We start from the raw sequence: 23,617 nt of genomic DNA, 5'->3' as shown, positions 1-23,617 counted from the left end.
TTTGAATGGCAAACAGGAATTCTGTTGGTTTGCTCTGCAGCGCCTACAAGATGATCCAATGTTTTTTTTCAACGAGTGCTTTTTACTGATGAAGTGACTTTCATAAACCATGGTAATGTGAATTTGCATAATATGCATTACTGGTCAATAGAGAAACCTCATTGGCTCCAACAGGTACAGCATCAGCAACCGTGGAGTGTTAACGTGTGGTGCAACATCATCAGAAATGTCACTGTGGGGCCGTACATCATTCCGGGTATACTAAATGGCAATAACTATGCACAGTTCCTGCGAAACTGTTCTGCTCATTTTGTTGGAAGAGGTACCTTTAACTACGGGTCAGTGCATGTGGTTCCAACATGACGGCTGTACTCACTTCCCATGTGGCTACAGAGCTGTTGAATAAAAAGTTCCCGGATTGTTGGATAGGAAAATGTGATGAAGTGAAGTGGCCAGCCCAGTCTCCTGATTTGACTCTTCTTGATTTTTTTCTGTGGGGCGCAATCAAAGTGTATGCTCAAATACTAACTACGCCAGACGATACAAAGTAATGTATCATTGAAGCATGCGCTGATATTTCACGTGACACCTTCGCAGCCATTCACAAATCATTCGAACGGTAACTACAAATGTGCATTGCAGTAGAGGGGAAGCATTTTGAGCACATGCTTCAGTAAAGTTTTGTATTATGTTCAGTATGTATTTTGCACCTTTCTGTCTATTTTCTTTGTATTGTGATCAATAGTAAATATTTTCAAATAAAAAACAAATATGCATGAAATAACTGAAGGACAAACACGGTATGAGAACATATCTGTGTCTCAAAAACTATTCGCCTAAATATTATGAAGTACACATATTTGAAACTGTCTTTTTAAGCCCATCATGTTATGCTAAAATTTAACACAGTGTTCCATTAAAAAAAACCAAAGTCGGCCTAATATTTCTCTAACAAAAAATAGCACAAACATGAAATGTGATGTATTCAAGTAGCCCCTGTCCCTGCAACTCACTGTCCACACGGCATCTTTGTTTCTATTATGGTTGGGGAGATACAAGGGGTGTTATGACTTAGCTGCCTCACCCTGTATAGAAGCACCTGATAACAGCTCTAGCATTTCTTACATAGCCCCACACACGTGAATAACTATGCGCAAAAGTTATCATCGTACAGTTACTAGAAGTCAAAAATGTATAATTAATTTCTGTAGTAATCAGTGTTCTTTGTTCATACTCATGAAGTTCAATACACTTATTAACTATGTCAACCAGACTGTTTGGTATTATGTTGTTATTACATCAATGTTAAATATTTTTATGATTCGCTATGAAAATTATTAATGCTTGAATCTTCTTTTAAACTGTGATCTGTGAAAATCTGATGTGTGTAAAGACATACTAGCTGAGGCTGTTACAGGGAGGCTCCGTAAGTATGCTGGCACTGTTAGAGCTCACCAAGTGTAGCAGACAACCTGTGTTGCGTACACTATATGCAAAATTAATTTAAAAAAGGAGAGAGAGAGCATTGTGATACATTCTGGAAGGAATAATTACACAAATAATTCAAGTTACTTAGTGATGTTGCATTTGTTACTGAATGGAATGAATCCATTTCAGAGGGGAAGATGCCTATATTTCAGTGCCACCTAGGACCTGTCCCCCCAGGGGCTCAGCATTCATTTGCTGGGTACGGGCTTGGCGACCCCGGGGTCCTGAGCTGGGGACTGGTCAGCGCCGCCAGTCTCCTGTCACCGTAAACCTCGGACACTCTGCAGCGACCACCGCACGGCGCGGCGGTGGAATGTTGTGTGCTGCGAGGAACGGTAATCTTGGCTTGACCGCCTGGATTGCGAGGAAGGTAAACCTCTATAAAAACCCCTCAATCTTACGGTGTGCTGCGCGCCTATAAGATGCATGGCTGTTGGGGTGGAACAGTCGCAAGTGGGCAACCTCTGGGGCACCTGCCGCACCCCAGTTGTATAAGGCTTACTCAGGCACGCGGGGCTCTGTCTGAGCGGACCTTTAGTTCCCTAGCTGCTCGTGGGACCGAGATGGATCCTTCGAAATCCTCTTTTCTTCCTCCCAGCGGAAAGGGTGGGCCGCTGGAAGGTTCTAACACCCAGTCTCTTAAGAGGGCCCATGCAGTCAGTCCCCCTGACTCCGGCGCTTCTTTGAACAGTCCAGTCTTAGGTAACAGAATGCATTCTGGTAATCCGAATGTGTTTCTCATTGTGAAACGGAAGGAGGGTAGTTTCGAGAAGGGAATCTGTGGCTCCTTAAAATCGGTGAAGCGCTTACGTAATGGGACCTTGCTAGTGGAAACTTCCACTTCCCAGCAAGCAACTAACCTCCAATCTGCTAAAAGCCTTGGAGAGTATGCCATAGACACTGAACTGCACAGCACCTTGAACTACAGCAAAGGTGTTGTGACATGCCGGGATCTAGTTGACATTCCCAAGGAAGAACTGCAACGTGAGTGGGCTCCAGAAGGTATCGTTGATGTCCAACACATAATGAAGAGGGTTGATGGCACTCTTGTCAAATCCGGCTCCTTTATTCTGACCTTCAGTAGCACAAAGCTTCCTGAACATGTTAAAGCTGGCTTCCTTCGCCTTAGTGTGAGGCCTTATTTCCCGACCCCAATGCGCTGTTTCAAATGCCAGTGTTTTGGGCACACCACCTTAGGCTGTAAAGGCGAAGCAGCTTGTGGAAACTGTGGTCAGGCTGCTCATGAAGGAGTTGGTTGCTCGTCTCCGGCTAAATGTATTAATTGCTCTGGGAACCACCCTGTTTGGAGTAGGGACTGCTGAATATTTTTAGAGGAACGCAAGGTCCAGGAAATAAAAACAACCAAGCGTATCCCCTATGGTGAGGCCAAGAAGATCTACAAGTCGATGCAACCTCCCACATTTGCTACATCTTTTGCATCCCTGGTTCAGAAGCCTACTCCAAAAGTCGATGCCTCAACGCAGACTGAGGTGGTGAGTGTTGGCACTAACACCTGCAGCTGTCAGTGCACTTGCAACGCAGCCAGTGTTTCAGAGCCAGTAGCCCCTACTCGAACGGCAGACAAAGGTACAGTGGCGAACTTGGGCCAGGCCCTGGCGCCTCCAACAGCTGAGGCTGTTCCCAAGCCCAGTGCGCCAATTACCACACCCACATCGGCTCCCCCAAAGTCCACCAAACCACAGAAAGCTATTGTACAGAAGCAACAGCGCGTCAAATCCCGTGGTAAACCATCTGACCATGCGGATGTTGTTTTAGGTGAGGCTTCATCTGACTCTTCCCCAGAGTTGATGGAGTACGATGTATGTGTGGGGCAATCATCTCATCCCACGCCTGCCCCTCCACCTGCTGCGGTCTCCCCGCCCCGTCGGAGAGACAGGATGAAGGTGCTACCCCCAACATAGATGGCTTCCATACTCCAGTGGAACTTGCAAGGGTTCAGGACGAATGTGGAGGAACTTCGTCTACTCTCTCAGGGTAGACCACTGTGTCTCTGTCTCCAGGAGACGTATTTCCATCCATCATACTCCCCTGAGATACGAGGCTACACACTCCACAAAAAGGACGACCTGCGTGGAGAGAGAGCTAGAGGAGGCGTAGGTATTTTCGTCAGGACGGACTACCACTCCTCGCCTCTCTCACTTACGACGACTTTACAGGCCGTCGCTGTGTCCGTGCACGTGCGTCATCCATTGACTGTATGTTCACTTTACTTGCCCCCAAATGATGATGCTCTTGATGAAGCGGCCCTCACTGACCTTCTTACCCAGCTCCCCCAGCCATTCATTATTTGTGGTGATTTTAATGCCCACAATGTGCTTTAGGGCTCTGCAATTACCTGCCCCAGGGGTAGAGCAATTGAGAGGCTTCTCCTGTCATCCTGTGCCTACTTGCTTAATGGAGGACAGAGTACTCATTTCTCCACAGCGACTGGGTCGTTCTCTGCCATTGATCTCTCGCTTTGCTCTCCAGCTCTTGCCGCCAGTGCTCACTGGGAAATGGTCGCTGACTTGCACAGCAGTGATCATTTCCCAATCTGGATTCACCTGCCAGATGGCGTGGGCCCCGAAAGGAGACCACCACGATGGGTGCTCAGTGGAGCTGACTGGACACTTTATAGCCAATTGGCCCAATTCGAACACTGTGCGAATGTTGAGGTGTGGGTGGATCACATCACCAAAATGGTCCACCACGCCGCAGCAGCATCCATTCCACAGTCCACAGGCCACCGGAAGAGACCACCTGTGCCTTGGTGGAGTGCCGAATGCCGCTCTGCAATCAGGACGAGGCGTGCAGCTCTGCGTCGGTTCAAGTGTCGGCCGACTGCTGAGAATCTTGCAGCCTTTCAGGTGGCGAGGGCAAGATGTCGTCGCGTTATTCGTGAGAGCAAGAAGAGGTCATGGCAACAGTTCCTGAACACCGTTAATCGTTCCACCAAAAGTTCCATTGTGTGGGACACCATCAGGAGAATTTCTGGCAGAGGAGTGAGGTGTCCCATAGCTGCTGTAATGAATAATGGCACTCTCCATACGGATCCGCGAGACATTGCCCAGACAATGGCAGCGTATTTCGCCACAGTTACTGCAACAACCAGTCAGGATCCAGGTTTCCAGCGCCATAGAGCCGTTGCTGAGAGATGTAGTCTGGACTTCCATTCCACCTCTCATGAAGTTTACAACTGCAGATTTTCTATGTGGGAGCTGGATTCTGCGTTGTCTGGAGCTCGTGACACATCCCCTGGCCATGACAGGATCCATTACAGTATGCTATGGCACCTCACATTGCGCAACAAAGAAATCCTCCTCGCACTTTTTAATGCCATTTGGGCGTCGGGTCACTTTCCTGACGCGTGGCGTGAGGCAGTTTTAATCCCTTTTTTAAAACCTGGGAAAGACCGCACAAGCCCAAGTAGCTACCGTAGTATTGCCCTCACTAGTTGCATAGGGAAGACCTTGGAGCGGATGGTCAACCGCCGCCTTGTCTGGATGTTAGAATCCCGGCAACTCCTTAGTCGCTTTCAGTGTGGGTTCAGGAGGTTTCGTTCCACATTCGATAACCTTGCCCTCCTGGAGGCGGCTATACAACAGGCTTTCCTACGCCGTCACCACCTTCTAGGTGTATTTTTCGACATCGAGAAGGCCTACGATACTACTTGGAGGCGTCTCATCCTGGAGCAGCTTCACGAATGGGGTTTTCGTGGTTGTCTTCCTCTTTTTATTCAGTCTTTCCTCTCGCCACGATATTTTAGATACCGGATTGGTGACGTCCTGTCTGATCGCTTTGAGCAGGAGAACGGTGTCCCTCAGGGTAGCGTTTTAAGTGTGACTCTCTTTGCCATCGCTATTAATAGCATTACGTCCATAGTGAAAAGTCCTGTCCAATGTTCTTTGTTTGTGGACGATTTCTCTTTGTTTTGCTCTTCTTCAAGCCTTGCAACGACAACTCGTCAGTTGCAACTTACGATTAGGCGTTTGGATGACTGGGCGCAGAAGAGTGGTTTTAAGTTTTCCACCGAGAAGTCTGTATGTGTTCTTTTTAACCGTTCTCGTTTGATTTTAACCTTTCCTGAGTTGAGGATGAGGGACACTATACTTACTTTTAAAGACACGGTGAGATTTCTGGGGCTCATTTTTGACTCGAAGCTCACGTGGTTACCTCATCTTAAAGACCTGAAATGGCGGTCACTTAAGGCTGCAAGTATTTTAAAATGTCTTAGCCACAGTACATGGGGAGCTGACAGGACTTGTCTGCTCCAGTTTTACAGGGCGTTTGTGCGATATCGGCTCGATTATGGGTGCACGGTGTATGAGTCTGCGAGGCCTTCTTACTTAAAGTTGTTGGATGTTGTGCACCATGAAGGGCTTCGGTTGGCCACTGGGGCATTCTGAACTAGCCCCATACCAAGCCTCTGTGCAGAGGCTGGTGAACCGCCACTTCATATGCGGCGACGGCTACTTACAGTGCGCCAGGCGTATAAAACTTTGTCCACGCCATACACCCCTGCATACCATACCGTTGCTCAGCCTCCTCTGGCACGATTGTTTCATAACCAGCAACGTGCGACGCAGCCCTATGGGATTCGCGCACAGGATTGCCTCGGTGCAATATCTATGGCTGGTCTTCGTGTTTTACGTCGCGGTTGGTGCAGATCTCCACCTTGGCTCCTCTGGAGACCCAAACTTATTTTAGATTTGACTAATTTTAAGAAAGCTGGCACACCAAATTTTACGTTCCAATCTCTGTTTTTTAACATTTTAGATGTGCATCATGGTTTCACTGTCGTTTATACTGATGGCTCCAAACAGGAGACTTTCCTTGGCTGTTCTGTGGTGTTCCCTGATCATGTTACCCGGATTCGCCTCCCTGCTGAATATACCGTTTTCGCAGCGGAGCTCCACGCGATCCTGACGGCACTGGAGCAGATGCATCGTGTTCGGGGCGATCGATTTCTTCTCTGCTCCGATTCTCTTAGTGCCTTACAGTCGCTGCAGAACCTGTACCCGACTGAAGAGATGGTCCAGCTGATACATGACCAACTGTACTTGCTCCAACGGCGGGGTAAAGAGGTATCCTTCTGCTGGGTGCCTGGTCATGTCGGCATATGGGGCAATGAACAGGCTGATCGGGCTGCCAAGGAGGCCTGCAGAGAGCAGGATGTGGTCCAGTGTCCCATCCCCTTGCAGTCAGTCATCGCTGCACTCCACAGGAAGTGCATGGAGTTGTGGGAGGACGAATGGCTGGCGGTGACGGCCAATAAACTGCGGTTGGTAAAGTCAACCACTCGGCCGTGGCGTTCCTCCTGCCGGCTGCTCAGGCGGGAAGAGGTGGCGCTCACACGTCTTCAGATCGGGCACTGTCCTCTGACACATAGCTATTTATTACGGCGGGAGGATCCTCCGTTTTGTGATGCTTGTGGTGTGCACATCTCTGTCCGGCACATTTTAACAGACTGCATTTTATACCGTGATGCAAGGGCAGAAGCACAAGTTGATGGGGATCTGCCCTATGTTTTAGCTAACGATGAGACGTGTGTGTCTAGGGTTTTTAAGTTTTGTGATGCGTCTGGACTCTGGCCTAAACTTTTAGGCTGGAGGTTTTAGTGTATTGCAGAGTGGCTGACTCCTCCCTTTTTTCCTTGCGGTCAGCCAGCCACTTCCATCTGCTACATTGTTTTAGCACCCTCTACCTTTTTCTTCCCGTGTTGTTCATGTTTTACTGTTGACGCCCTGCTTCATCCCACGCTTCGGTGTGGGTGAGCACATGTTTTTCAATGATTGTTCCCCGTGTTTTCTGTTCCGTTATATGTAAATGTTCTGAGATTTTTTCTTGACACCTGTCTCACTATGATACTGAACGGGCGCTGAAGACCTTGCTGTCGTGCGCCCACACAACCCTTCTACTACTACTACTACTACTACTAGGACCTGTACCCATCAACAAGGTTACTTAATTCGCAAGTCGTTCCGGAAGCTCATCTTTTCCTTATACGCATTCAAACATAATCTGCTGCAATTAACACTTATTTTTGTCTGCTATTTGTCTAATACTACATACATAAAACATTATGGCTGAAATGTATTATTTCCCCTCAGTCAACTCAATCTTCTAATGGCAACTGCCATGAACTTCATATTCACTACTAGGTTCAATGCACTCCACACTTGCATTCTGCAATATGAGGACAAAGTTATCTAATGTCATCAAGAAATTCCTATTTTCGAAGTATCAGGGCACACACTACTATACTTCCAATGAAATCCAACAGGCCATGAAACTTGCTGATTCTGTTTAGAAGATAACATATGTTACATAATAGAATGTGAACATTACTTACATGAAACTATTCCCATCTCCAATAACATAACCACATGTAACATCCAGTTTTTGAAATACTGCTTCACACACTAAAAAAAATCTGGATGTAATTGTGCATATTTTTACTTTCAACTGCCTTAATATCTTTAACCCTCTGTCAGTTCCATCAAAAAAGCACAGCTGAATTTTTTCGGTTGGCTCACCTGCGGCAGGTGGCGCCCTCCTCCCCAGTGCCCTCCTGCCTCAGAGAGGTTTTCCTTACCTCCCACCGCAGTTGTCGCTATGTTGTGACAGGGAACGGACCCAGAGTAGTGGCCAAAAAAGCACACTGCGGCCAAAGACTTCACACTTTCCAAGGTTCATATTTTGAATTGCTTTCCTTGCATTCATCTTTATTGGTTATATTTCATCAGTTTGTGAGACTATTTTGTCAGATTTATGGAAAACAAGGGTGTTTTCATATGCGTGTAATTTGCATATTGCAACAGAACTTGTTATGGTGAAACTAATTTACTTCATTTGTCCTTTCTTCCAGGTTTTTTGATAATGTGGTGAAGAGGACATTTGATTTGAGCAATGAGACATATCAAGGTGCTAGTACGACTTTTGACAGTTGGTGATGAGGATCCAGTGCTAACAGAAGATTTAGGTGAAGAAAATGATATTGTATCAGAAGATTGGGTTGAAGGGGATAAAATAATATCACTACCAAACAAGAGTATGCCGATGATGAAGAGGCTTGTGATACTGAAGAAGATGCACAATTCACAACTGGAAATGATGAAAGACCAGATGGACCTGGAAGCCCCCAAATAAGGGTAACCACAGAGGATCTGAAAATATTATCGTTCACCTTTCGGGGGTCGTAGGAGCAGCTAGATTGGCCAAAGCCCTAGTTGAGTGTTGGCTCACTTTTTCACAGATACTATGCTTGCAATGATGGTGAAATACACCCATCAACATATGGACAGAATCAAGGGGAATCTATTGTATGCTTTTTTGACACATTAGAACGAAGTTACAAAAAGGCTGTGACCAACAGAGGGTTAATCACCGCACACTGAGTATATATGCAGTTCCATGAGTGCACTTTCTAGAAAAATTATGCAGGGCTTTAAGTTACACAGCAAATTCTGCCTTAGAAGGGACACACACACACACACACACACACACACACACACACACACACACACACACAAAATATCAATGCAAATATTTTAATCCATACAGCAGATTAAACAAATACTTTAATTCCACCAAAAAGACATATTTTAGTTTAAATGTAACATGAGAAATTATGCATCAAAAACCATCCAACAAACAGCCAACTCTAGACTAGAGTTAACTGATACATTGTAATACTAACCTATCAAATATGTGAATAGGATCAATATGAGAAACTATGCAGCCTCCAGGTTGATAATCATTAATGACTGCCGAATTGATGAAGCCATCAGGTACAATTCCTGCTTTTACAAGTGGTTCAATGACCATATTATGAACCCAATCAGGAATGGGATCAACTTCTCCTTGGGGGTACAAGCGTTCCATACCTGGTCCTCGTTTTGAGAGCTGAGATCCATACGTGTAGCCTTCCCCAAAAAAGTACCTATAAAATTTAAGTAATAAATTTAAAAATTATACAGTAACAAATTTTGATGGCTCTTTTAAGTGGCATGTCAATGCCTTATACTGATAATGTTAGATTCAACATATTTATATCCCATTTTTTCATAAACTAGCCATGGTAATATAACAAAACTTTACCAGAATATAGAGTCATACCTTATACATTCATTTATCTAATCAAGTATGTAACTTTGTTCAGAATCAAGAGAGAATTTTTTTTAATAAAGGTCTTAAAAATTAATGTAGTTTTTTTAAAAAATTATTTTTATGATCAAACTACGAGTACTATCTCTACCACTGTAGGCCCAAATATCCTTAGTACCACTGTTAATAAGAGGTAAAAATGTCAGTTTTTGTTTAGGGAGTTTCTGAGATAATGGGAAACTTTTGAGAAAAAAAGTAGTTTTTCAGAAATTCCATTTGACAGTTGACATAAAGGAAAACTGGCTATTGAATGAAGAAACAGCCTAAAACTCTAGATCTGTAATCTTTATCTTCTTGAGGATGAACCAGAACTCTTTCTCAATCTGAGGGACCTTGCTGCTTCTGTTGTATTTTTGACCATAATTTCTGCCTTGTAGACTCACTGTTTATCCAATTCTTGAAGGACTGTTTCTGTATTATGGCCTAACTTGATTTAAAATTGTTTTAGAACTTTTATTCTGCCTGCATTTCCATCATTGAAGGTCACCACAGCATCGCTGTTGCCAATCTTCAGTGTTTTCAGGAATACAAGTATGTTTTTGGGCACCCTGGTCCATACAACATTGTTGAAAAGCTCACTTACATTTTGACTTTTTCCTGCGAGACATATCTTCAGAAGGTCTGGGTGTGCTAGATCTCTACACACTGGCTTAATTACTAATCAAACAACTTCAATGATGGTGATTCTAGGGGTATATTCTCAGTCTTGCATTATTTACACCAGACAATTTAACCTAAGTTGTGTAGTGGCTTATCATAACTCGATGCCTTTTAGAAAAATGTCGTCCATACTGCTTTTCTCATTCCTTCCAGGTTGTTTGTACTCTTGGCCATAGTAGTCTCTTAGCTGATTGAGTGTTTTGTCAGTCATATGTCCTCTTGTCAAGCTTTTTGCTAGAAATTTCCATATTTTACAGAGTCAAGAATCCATTCGTTTCTGGAGATGATACACACATTCTAACTTTTGTGGTGTTAGGTCATCACAGGGCCTGCTGCCAATTACTGATATGAATGAACTGGAATCACCGTCACCAATGAATGATTTTAACACAGTTAACCCCATGTTGTTCTTTAGAGTGCTGAAAGATCTTCACAGCTGAGTCACTTTTCATCCCTCCAATGGATCTCTCATATGTTTTCTGACAGTTGTCTTCACACATTTTTTTCTTTTCGTTATTAGTACCCACTTTTACACATTAGTGCCGATGTTCTGACAATACTTCAACATCAAGCACCTGCCCAATAACATTTGTGGCAGCTGCACAAGAAGTTTTAGACTGATGCTCCATCAAACGCTAAGCAAATGTCGTCATTAGCATCATTTTCTTCAACTGCTTAGATTGCTGCCCATTTCATTGACTCTTCTACAATTACTTTTACTGTTTTCCCTAACGCATCTGTGTATCTTGCAACATTATTAGGGGGACATAATGGACAGATAAGAGCAAACAAAGTTTTTTTTAGCACTGGGGCCTTAACCAATGCATCTCAGCCATTAGAAATATCTGACATTCACCTCAGAAAGGTTACTGTTCTTACATTTTTCAGATGTCCAAATTCTTTATTAATCTCTCACTTATACTTCCAAACTAAGAACTAAAATGTTTCTCTTTAAGACATTTTCAGAAATTATTATCTCTCCACCACACAAATTACAACATGCAGTTTGATTAATCATTGCTTTTAATTAACTTGAACCTAATGTTAAACTGATATTCCTGGAGTGGTTTCACTGTACATTTCATTTCATTACTGTTCACAAGCTTCTTCCTTGAAATACTTGATGGCAAAAAAACTTTGTTCAGTGTTGCTTGGACCAATCTCATTCTCTGGATGTAAACTTTCAACAGGAGATTTTCTGTAGAATCTACTTCCCTTATTTCTTCTCTTCTTAAATATACCCTTTGATGGAGTCACATTAGAGAGAGAAACATCAATTCAATGAGCAACACAAAAGTCCAAATATTCACAATGAAAGATGTAATGCACCTTACAAAACTGGGACGATACCATGCAGTATACCACAAACAGGAAATGATGTCACAACAACCAATGTAGAAAACCTATGCAGCAGGATGTTTGCTATAAATCAACATAAATCACTGTCTCCTATGAGCAACTACTTCCTGAGATTTCTTGTCATAACCGAACAAGTGTTCGTGGAAATTGTAGAAATTACTTGTGCAGTAAATTACTTCAAAATAAATTAAAAATACTTGTTGTACAAAATCAACAAAACATACTACAAATTAAAGAGAAAACTCCAAACAACAATTTTCCATAAAAACATAAAAATTGACATTTTTAACCACATTACTTTTGTACTCCCCTTAGCAAGTGTTAAAACTAAAATACAGATTCAAAAGGGATTATATTTGCTCATCTTTGATGTTAGGGATAACATTTGTTGCCTCACACTTGACAATGGCAATCCCAAAGCATGAAAGTCAACTTGCCACTCAAACATCCTGACCCCCTACACTACAGAGCTTCCCAAAAAAGAGGAAGCGTGAACATTTTGGAGGTCATTTAATTATCTTGTGGGGTGGTGGGGGCATCTAAAGATTTCTAACTACATCCTTCACTTTTAACAATACTGTGAAAATAGTTTAACAATGAAAATAAATAAATAAATTTGTGAAAATAGTTTGCTGTTCAGTGAAACATGAACTGTAACAACTTTCTAGTTGCAGCCAACTACTACAGCTTTTCATAATTTTTAGTGAATAGTTTCAGTCATCAGTGATATACACTCAAAATAGGTTAGTACAGCATTTGACCACTTTGTTGCACCTTCTCTGGCCGATGTTCCACTGCTAGCTTATGGGAAACTTATGCCACATTTCATCAATTGTGCTCACACACTAACGATGTTTAAGTTTACAGAAGCTTTGTACGAACCATTAATAAAAGTGTGACCTATCGTATCCAGGGATCTAGCAAGTTACTCGGTTTCGGTCACACAGTTTCTACTGAGATTTGTTGTATAAAGTCTGGAATGAATGAGTGAATTTTATGAAGTTGCAGATTGGTGTTGTTTCAAAGCCAAAAATAATCCAAAATATCTTAGCAATATGTACGTGTAAAAGAGCAAAACTGATGGTAATGAAGCTATAGATTCTAGGACACCGGGACTGTATCCTGTAACAGCTATATGCTGATAGAACTACAGGCAAAGTACCTTTGTATGCACAACAGAGAAAATACAATGAAACACTACTGCAATATAAATTTATTTCCACAAATACCGAAGACAGGCCTGTTTCAAAACATGATTATGTTTCGAAAAAGGACAGTTTATTTTGTTGCAAAGCCATCAATCTGATTAAATGATGTACACTTAACAACTGTTTCTCTGCAAACTTATGCTTAAAGGGCTGCACAGATACGAATGTCCACAGTAATAAACACTTAGCAGATAAAAGACTACTATGATGCTGATACTCACAGGTAACTGCAATAGTAATTACTACATGGTTAAAGTTAAGACAGTGTCAATATTGCAATTTTCATCGCTCTGCATTGCGTGAAACTGATAAATGTGATTGCTTGAATTGGCACCATACGCCATGTGATGGGGTAGCTGGGAATTGACAGTCTACAGATGTGGATTAACATCTCTGACCAATGACTGACTGCAGTTTACAATTTGTGAACTTACTACAACCCCAGGCAAAACTTTGTAGCACTTGATTCATCAGCTGAAAAAAGCAATTGTACATCGGAGTAAAAACTGCTGAAGAGAGTCGCGAATGAGTCGTGTGAAGTACTCAAGTGCGAATAGCCAGAGTTATAATGTTGCGCACTGTGTGTGGGTAAAAGAGTAACCCCAAATCTGCAAGTATGCTAATATGCAGAAGAGACTGCTTTTGCAGTCACAATACTGCGGGCCAAGCGACTGGTTGCAGACAAGCGCCTGGAAGGAACAGAGAGATGAGCGAAGTGCACAACTGCTTGGGAGATGCATCATGCAAGCCTTTATAAAAACCAGCATTGGCACTGCTGCAGATTCTGATCCCAATTTGGCTCTGATGCACAACCTGTGTTAAGCCATGTACAGACTAGGCCAATGAACTGCAGTCAATGTATTCAGCTGAACATTTATTGCCAATGCATTGGCATTTGGCCACTCTTCTTCACCAAAGGGGTTGGGGCTGACGGATCTGGCCAAGCAGAATCACAGTTGGCTCTGATAACTTGTCAACATTGTTCTCATTTTGTTATTCTTATAAAGTAGTGTTTTAATTGCAATTTTACCGGCAGACATCATGAGGAAAGAAGAATATTTAGAGTTATCACATGTGCAGGATTTATTTTACTGCAAGGAGACGATCATTAGGAAAAGAAGAGGAAGAAACAATGCCAATGGATGACCTCTGTTTTAAAAAGAAGGGAACAGTGTGGTAGGACAAAATTGTCTGGCCTTAAAGCTGACTTGGGGTATATGAAATTTGATAATTTTTTCCAAATGAAATCTACATATTGTTACTGAATTACGTGTACGCCTTAAATTTCCTAAGAAGACACTTCTTTTAGGAGAGCTGCAGAAAAATTAATGGTCGTTTCCAGTTTTGTTTGTTTTTCTTTGTCATTCACACACAAAAAAAGGATGCCAAAAAGACCCACGTTTTTTCCACACCACTTACATTACTTTCTAACAGCTCACTTATCTCCCTCTAGGCATCTCATCTTTTCAGTTTTTTTTTTTTTTTTTTCTCTCCAGTTTGTAGGATCCCATAAACATTCCCATTCATGATAAAACTCATATCAGCTTTAATGTTGTCTCTGTATTCCATTCCATACTCTAGTGTTTTTAAACAAAATAATACACACCTTTTTGAAAGACACAACAAGTCGCTACTAAGCTAATGAACATTCGACCTGGAGTCTACACTAGCAGAGGCCAGAACACTGCGAACATTTTGATGTTACTGTCTACAGTCTGAACTGCAACCATGGACAACTGCTTCATTGGCTCTGATTTGCCACCTGAGCACACCAAGTGCCGCCTGTTGGTCATATGTGTACGTGATTTTACTCTGCCCGACGACAGGACAGTTTCTTGTGGCACTTAGCTGCACATGGTACATGCAGGATTGCACAACATACGGTCAGTGCATTAGCACCTCTTGAGATTTGAGAGTAGTTTCCCATACTACATGGTTGTTCAGTTTCAGTTATTTATCAGAACTCCTCATCCTTTTCCCACAGTTTCCTCCACAAATATTTTCAACTCTTATTTGCAGGCACCAGGACTGAGTTGGACAAGCTACTTCACAGCCGGAAAATAGTGTTTGCTCACAGCCTGATCCGCTTGCAGGTCACTGCAGACAATTATTTGGTGCCAAGTGTGGGGCTGGATAAAAGTAAGCACCCCTATTCTGTGGTGTTGGCACAAATTAGGCATCCTATTGTCAGATGTAGGCTATCAAGAAGCCACAGCCTCTGCACTGTACTGGGAGAATTAAGACTGAGATGAGGTGTGGTACATGTCTTGAGGTGCAGGAAGAAGAAGACGATTGATGGGCTGTGAAGGCAAAACATGGCAGGCAATTTTGCATGCCTTTTTCATTTCAGTTGAGATGGGGTGCATAATTAAGAGTATGAAAATAATGGGACTGCATTGAGAGTGTCTTTACTGAAGCTCTTTGACCACAGTGACCGGTAGTACAGTTGTCTATGTAGCTCCATTTTTCTTCTTTAATATGCTGATGGACTTACTGGTTTCTTAATGTTTTTTGTGTGCATGAGAAGACAGTGCACTGGAGTTGTGACATGGTGAACGGAGAATGTTACAGAAAATGGCACTTTGCTGGGAGGGGAGACTAGGGCCCCAGGTGGACTTCGCGGAACTGGTGCTGTCGAGGCATCCCAAGAGGTAGCAAACCATAGTGACTGCCTGGAGGTGGAGAGGCCCCACGAACAGTAGATGGGAGACACTTCCTCATATTCTGCTTTGTAGACAGCTGTCAGCTACTTCAGAAAACACAGGCTGCACAAAATAATATGCTAGTACTGTGAGCTGTCATTCCTAATTACAGAGGCCCTCTGATGTGAGGCTACAGCCATAGGTGCGAAAATGTGCAATTGGTATATTAGAGTGTGATGACATAGGCACAAAGCTGGAGCAGACTTTATTAGTAGGGGAGAGTTTTGCTACATGATTGGCATATGACGGGGTGGCACTATTTTGGCAGGATTATCTATGGTAGAGTGAAACCTATGGGGCCACACTATTGGTGACTGGCACTGTTTGGCAAGAAAGCAGAGCAGGGTGTAAGAGAGAGCTAAAAATACTGCTTCAGGGTTGACACACAGTGGAGGCAGCTTCAACTCCAGATCAAGAGGCCATTGATGCGGCAACGACTTTGGCTAAAACGTGGTGCTCAGCCCAAAAATTTCTGAGTTACAAGGTTACAAGACATCCAGGGAACAGCATTGCAGCTGTATCAATGTGCCTTCACCTTCTCAAGAAAGCCTGGATAACAGTGGCATTCGTCACAGCGCATGTAAATTAAATTATGACGAGCATTCATACCAGAATCCACAAGGTACATCATTCTTATTCTGCACTGATGGAATTATATGTGGTCATCTGTCTTAGGTTCAACGTACATGTGTCGAATGTATGAATCTTTCAGTTTGTCACCGAGCTTATAGTCACTGTTTTCCATCAAGAAATAAGGAGTTTTGAAATTGAGTTTCAGACTATTGTTTTAAGAGTTAACAGGGTGTTTTCTCAGCAGTCGAGTAACACTGCTATCCATATAATCACTACTATGACTTTTCATACAGATAATAATAGTCAACTGTTTGACTGTTTCCTTTTTACGAGTCGTGATCGGCCATGTATTAATGAATAAATTGGAGCTTTTGAATCTACATCTACATGATTACTCTGCTATTCACGATAAAGTGCCTGGCAGAGCATTCAATGAACCACCTTCAAGCTCTCTATCTATAGTTCCATTCTCAAACGGCACGCAGGAGAAACAAGCACTTAAATTTTTCTGTGTGAGCCCTGATTTCTCTATTTTATTGTGATGATCATTTCTCCCTATGTAGGTGGGTGCCAACAGAATGTTTTCGCAATCGAAGGAGAAAACTGGTGATTGAAATTTCATGAGAAGATCCTGTCGCAACGAAAAATGCCTTCGTTTTAATTATTGCCACTCCAAATCACGTATCATGTCTGTGGCACTATCTCCCCTATTTCGAGATAATACAAAATGAGCTGCCCTTCTTTGTACTTTTCTGATCTCATCCGTCAGTCCCACCTGCTGCGGATCCACACACCGCACAGCAATGGTCCAGAATAGGGCAGACAAGCGTGGTGTAAGCATTCTGTTTAGTAGACCTGTTGCAACCTCTAAGTGTTTTGCCATTGAATCGTAGCCTTTGATTTGCTCTACCCACAACATTATCTATGTGATCGTTCCAATTTAGGTTATTTGCAATTGTACGCCTTAAGTTCACATTTTTCTTTACTCAGGGTCAACTGCCACTTTTCGCACCATACAGATACCTTATCTAAATCATTTTGCAATTCGTATTGGTCATCTGATGACATTACAAGATGGTAAATGACAGCATCATCTGCAAACAATTTAACTCAGCAGCTGAGATTGTCTCCTATGTTGTTAATATAGATTAGGAGCAACAGATGGCCTATAACACTTCCTTGTGGAATGCTGGATATTACTTCTGTTTTACTCTATGACTTTCCATCTATTACTACGAACTGTAACCTTTCTGAAAGGAAATCACGAATCCAGTCGCACAACTGAGGCAATATTTCATAGGCACACAGTTTGGCTAGAAGACGCTTGTGAGGAACTGTGTCGAAAGCCTTCTGGAAACCTAAAAATATGGAATCAATTTGCAATCCCCTGTCGATTGCACTCGTTACTTCACAAGTATAAAGAGCTAGTTGTGTTTCGCAAGAACGATATTTTCTGAATCCGTGCTGATTACGTGTCAATAAATCGTACATCATAATGTTTGAATCCAGAATATGTTCCTAACCCTACTGCAAATTGACGTTGGTGATATGGGCCTGTAATTCGACAGATAACTCCTACTTCCCTTTTTGGGTATGGGTGTGACTTGAGCAATTTTCCAGTCTTTAGGTACGGATCTTTCTGTAAGCGAATGGTTGTGTATAATTGCTAAATATGGAGCTATTGTATCAGCATACTCTGAGAGGAATCTGACTGGTATACAATCTGGACCAGAAACCTTGCCTTTATTACGTGATTTAAGCTGCTTTGCAACACCGAGGATACCTACTTCTATGTTTGTCACCCTGGCAGTTGTTCATGATTGGAATTCAGGAATATTTACTTCATCTTCTTCGATGAACGCGTTTCGGGAAACAATGTTTAATAATTCTGCTTTTGCGGCACTGTCATCAGTGACTTCACCATTGTTATCACACAGTGAAGGTATTGATTGAAATCTTGCCACTGGTGCACTTTATGTATGACCAGAATCTCTTTGGGTTTTCTGCCAGATTTCGGGACAGAGTTTCGTTATGGAAATTATTAAAAGCACCTCGCATTGAAGTACGCGCTGTATTTAGAACTTCAGTAAAACTTTGCCAGTCTTGGGGATTTTGCATTATTTTAAATTTGGCATGCTTTTTTCGGTGCTTCTGCAACAGCGATCTAACACATTTTGTGTACCATAGGGGATCAGTACCATCACTTATTAATTTAAGTGGTATATATCTCTCAACTGCTGTCGACACTATCTCTTTGAAATCATTCCACAAATTTTCTACGCTTAAATGATCAGATCGGAAGGAGTGAAGACTGTCTCTTATAAAGGCACTAAGAGCATTTTTATCAGCTTTTTTAAATAGATAAACTTTGCGTTTCTTTTTGATGGTTGTGGGTGTTACAGCATTCAGCAACTGCCTTTTGGTCACTAATCCCTGCATTCGTCATGATACTCACTATTCGTCCAGGACTACTTGTAACTAAGACGTCAAGTATGCTTTCTCAACCATTTACACTTCATGTGGGCTCATGAACTAATTGTTCAAAATAATTTTCCGTGAAAGCATTCAGTACAATTTCGGATGACTTTTATGCCTGCCACCAACTTTAAACATATAATTTTTCCAGCATATTGAGGGTACACTGAAGTCACCACCAACTATAATTGTACGAGTGGGCTACCTATTTGAAACGAGACTCACAGCAACTGTATCTTCCAAGTTTGGGAGGGGGGGGGGGGGGAGTTTGCTAAAACAATCCAATTAATAGTTTATTCTCACTGTCAAGTATAACCTCTACCCATACTAGAATGAGATTCTCACTCTGCAGCGGAGTGTGCGCTGATATGAAACTTCCTGGCAGATTAAAACTGTGTGCCCGACCGAGACTCGAACTCGGGACCTTTGCCTTTCGCGGGCAAGTGCTCTACCAACTGAGCTACCGAAGCACGACTCACGCCCGGTACTCACAGCTTTACTACTTCGCAGGAACTATCTACTTCAATTTCACTACAAGGCAAACTACTTCTGACAGCAATAAATACTCCACCACCAACTGTATTTAATCTATCCTTTCTGAACACTGTTAGATTGTTTGAGAAAATTTTGGCTGAACTTATTTCTGGCTTTAGGCAACTTCCTGTACCTATAACTATTTGAGCTTCAGCGCTTTCTATTAGTGCTTGGAGCTCTGGTTCTTTCCCAACACAGCTACGACAATTTACAACTACAATATCAATCGTTTCTGCAACTACCTTACTGTGTTTTATCTGTCCTCCTTTAGACGGACGCCATTTCTGTGGTTCCCTGAGACCCTCTAACCTAAAAAACTGCCCAGTCCCTTCCACACAGCCCCCGCTACCTGTTTCACCGCTTCCTGTGTGTAGTGGACTCCTGACCCCTGATTCAGACCCTCCACTCGGCTCTGCACCGAAGGATCACAGTTGGTTCTATCGACGATGCTGCAGATGGTGAGCTCTGCCTTAACCTCGCACGCAAGACCGGCAGTCTTCACCATTTCCACTAGCCGCCCGAAATCAGAGAGAATTTCCTCCGATCCAAAGCAACACACATCATTGGTACCGACATGAGCCACCACCTGCAGTTGGCTGTACATTGTACTCTTCATGGCATCCAGAAGCACCCTTCCACATCCGGAATGACTCCTCCCGGTATGGACACGGAGTGCACACTGGCTTCCTTCTCCTCCCCCTCAGCAACCATGTTCCTAAGGGACCCCATCACGCGCGTAATGTTGGAGCTCCCAAATACCAGCAATCCCACCCTCTGAATGCCCAGACCTTGTGGGCCGAGAAGCTTCCACTGGAACAGGGTGGATGACTGCATCCGGCTCATAGACATCGTCAGCCACAGATAATGCACGAAAGTTGTTCGTCAAACAAACCAGGGAGGCCCTACTATGGGGCCCTTCGAAAGTTTTTCACTGCCTGCCAGACTTTGGAATCATCTCCCGCTCCACCACGGGTGAGGAGTCAACTTCAGTGCAGGCACTTCCCGCCGGGGCGGCCACAGCAGTGGACTGATCAGGGAACACATGGGATGTGTTTGAAGTTCCTTGCATCACTGCATCCGACTTCCCCCCCCCCCCCCCCCCCCCCCCCCCCTCCCACAGTGATGCTCCTTGGCAGCAGCCTCAAACTGTGTGACGGAAGCCAATGCAGCCTGGAGTTGTGAGCGAAGGGTCGCCAACTCAGCTCACATCTGTGCACAGCAATCACAGTTCCTATCCATTACTGCAGTCATTCCTGTTTGAAGCTTGTAAAAATATGTAACAAACAAATGGTGTACTCAGCTTATTAGCAGCACGAATTTGAAGTGCTCTCTCACCAACAGTTCAAACGACACTGAGCTACACTATCCAAATGTAAGAATGTTTTTGTCAGACACCTTCCTGTCACATAAATTATTGTGCAAATCTCTTTAGGATCTATGATTAGAGCCTAAAAATGTGTTATCCATTAGAAGTTGTGCACACAATAAATTCACTGGACAGGTCTTAAAGGAGTGCCCTGCCCATAATTAGTTTTCTGGGTTAGGGAAATTTTTGATGAAGTTGTGATTTCATGAAATTAGTTATAGCATGGATTTGATTATGCGGGAAGCAGGCTGACAAAGAGGGGGCAGTGTGAGGTCTTTCGATAGGTGGGAAGATCAATGAATGGCAAGGGTTTGACTACAAGGGAGGTAAGTAGGCAGACAGACTTGAGCCACGTGTTACAGAGAGGGAGGCAGTGACACCAGCCAACAGACTTGCTGGAGGAGTCTGCCAGCTATGAGGAAGCAGATAACGTAATTGGAGCTGTGTGGCTGCAGGGGCTTTGCTGGTGCCAAGAGTTGCACGGCTGCAAGGCGTTGCGAGCAGAGAGGCAGTGCAGACAGCAGCACAGACTGCAGAGATTTTTAAATAAGGTGGGAAAACTTGTTGGTACAGCATGTTAAACAAACAGGTAGAAGCAAGTGTTAGTAATGTTGTGCACGTGTGTCCTCCACCGACTCTCCACATTTCCTGCCCCTTTATGACGTGGGCCCTGCTTGTCACTGTTTATGCCACCTCCCTTTACACAAACATCCATAATGCCCATGGCCTTACCGCTGATGGACACTATTTTTCCCAACACTCGACAGATTCCAAACGAACAACCTCCTTCCTAGTCACCATGTCCAACTATATCCTCACCCATAATTATTTCTCCTTTGAAGCCATTGCCTACAGAAAATTCTGAGTACAGCTATAGGCACCCACATGGCACCATCCTACGCCAAGCTATTCATGGGCTATCTAGAGGAATCCTTCCTAAACACCCAGCATCTTAAGCCCCTCACTTGGTTCAGGTTCACTGATGACATCTTTGTGATTAGGATCGAGGGTGAGTGAGGACACCCTATCCACATTCCTCCAGAACCTCAACAGTTCTCCCCCATCTGCTTCAACTGGTTGTACTCAACCCAACAAGCCACCTTCCTTGATGTTGGCCTCCACCTCAAAGATGGGTACATCAGTGCCTCTGCCCATATCAAACCTACTAACCACCAGCAACACCTCCACTTGGACAGCTGCCACCTATTCCATACCAAGAAGTCCCTTCCATATACACTAGCCATCTGTGGTTGTTGCATCTGCCGTGACAAGTGGTACATATCCCATGCTGTATCTTTCAGTCTTCCACCACCTCCCAAAATCTCACCATTCAGCCTCAGAGGAGGGTCCCGTTGTAACTTAATACCATCCAGGGCTGGAGCAACTGACTTACATTTTCCACCAGGGTTGTGACTACCTCTTGTCACACCCTCAAATGAGAAATGCCCAGCCCATATCCTTCCCACCCCCCTAACAGTGGTATTCTGCTGTCCACCGAACCTACACAATATACTCATCCATCCCTACACAACCCCTGCTCCCAACCTCCTTACCTCATGGCTCATATCCTTGAAATAGACCTAGATGCAAGACCGGTCCCATACATCCTCCCACCACTACCTACTCCAGACCAGTCACTAACATCACCTATCCCGTCAAAGGCAGAGCTACCTGTGAAACCAGTCATGTGATCTACAAGCTCAGCAGCATTCTATGTGGACATAACAATCAAAAAGCTGTCTGTCCACATGAATGGCCACTGACAAACTGTGGCCAAGAAAAAAGTGGTCCACCTCGTTGCTGAGCACGCTGCACAACACAACATCCTCCATTTCAATGACTGCTTCACAGGCTGTGCCACATGGACCTTCCCACCAACACCAGCTTTCCTGAATTGTGCAGGTGGGAACTCTCCCTGTAATATGTCCTACGTTCCCATAACCCTCCTGGCCTTAACTGTTAGTCATTGTCCTCGCCCATCCAGCCCTTTCCCTGTTAGCATTCCAGCACTACACAACCCTCATTTCGCCAACACATTCAGCCTTTTTACTTCTCTCCTTTTCCACTACCTCCCCCCCCCCCCCCCCAATTCTCCCCTGCCCTCCTTCTAACCTCCTGACTGCACCTAGCTGTCCTACCCTCTTTCCACCTCATCCCTGCGTGCTCCCCAACAGCACTTCACTGTCCTCTACCCTACCTTACTATCTCTCCCCCTCCCTGGCCCAGCCTCCTCCTTACCCCCACCCAGTTGCTACTACCATCAGTGTGTGTGTGTGTGTGTGTGTGTGTGTGTGTGTGTGTGTGTTCTCTCACAACAGCCTTCTCGGCCGATATTTATGACAGTCTTTTTGTTGTGCCTATTTGTGACTCAGCATCTCCGCTATACAGTGAGCAACAATTTTCCTTTTCATATTTATATACTCCGAATTTAACTGTGCATTACCAAGGTGCTGGAGATCATAGTAGTAAAATTGTTGCATAACAGCAGCTGCACAAATTGTTTAAACTACCTTCAAATTTGCAGTCCACCACTTTTACATAAATACATGTAATATATTGTCCTAGCTGGAGGTCCATTGTCAGTCTCCCCTTCACTACTGTCACTAATTTTGGCAAGAAGAGATGACATCATTTGCAACACTACTGACCTTAATTGTTGTTCCATCACTTGGCAAAAGTAATGATTTTATCTAGTTGCTGCTAGAATATCACCATGTGTAAATCTTTCTTCTTTAACGCTGTATTTTGTTTGGCTGCTTCTTTTCTGATGGAAGCAAATGTAACACAATTTTCACCAAATGATGACATGACAATTCGGGTAAGCAGAGTTTCAAATGATGCGGCATTATTTCTGGTCACAATTAGTAACGACAGAGAAGCAGACATATTAACATCGAACCTCCAGCTACGACAATATGCTGCAAGCATATATGAAAAACACTGGTGGATTGGAATTATCTGCGAGACTTCTAAAGAGCAGAAGGATGCTTTAGTAAGCTTTATGCACTCGCATGGCCCAGCAAATTCATTTTATTAGCCATCAAGGAGAGACAAGTGCTGGGTCCTGGAACAGCACATTCTTGCAC

The 23,617-nt window shown here is 43.5% G+C and overlaps 1 protein-coding gene across 1 annotated transcript in view; it reads right to left on the bottom strand.

Moving 5' to 3' along the window:
- LOC126162558 (RNA demethylase ALKBH5-like) overlaps window positions 1-23,617 on the bottom strand; it is a 124,035-nt gene that overhangs the window by 82,635 nt on the left and 17,783 nt on the right. Inside the window, exon 3 of the mRNA XM_049919145.1 lies at window positions 9,188-9,430. Coding sequence (XP_049775102.1) covers window positions 9,188-9,430 — 243 coding nt within the window. The remainder of the gene's footprint in view (window positions 1-9,187; window positions 9,431-23,617) is intronic.

The sequence above is a fragment of the Schistocerca cancellata genome, chromosome 2, assembly GCF_023864275.1.
Source record: "Schistocerca cancellata isolate TAMUIC-IGC-003103 chromosome 2, iqSchCanc2.1, whole genome shotgun sequence".
NCBI lineage: Eukaryota > Metazoa > Arthropoda > Insecta > Orthoptera > Acrididae > Schistocerca > Schistocerca cancellata.
The sequence above is the reverse complement of the archived record's forward strand: the minus strand, read 5'-3'. Positions and strand labels throughout refer to the sequence as shown.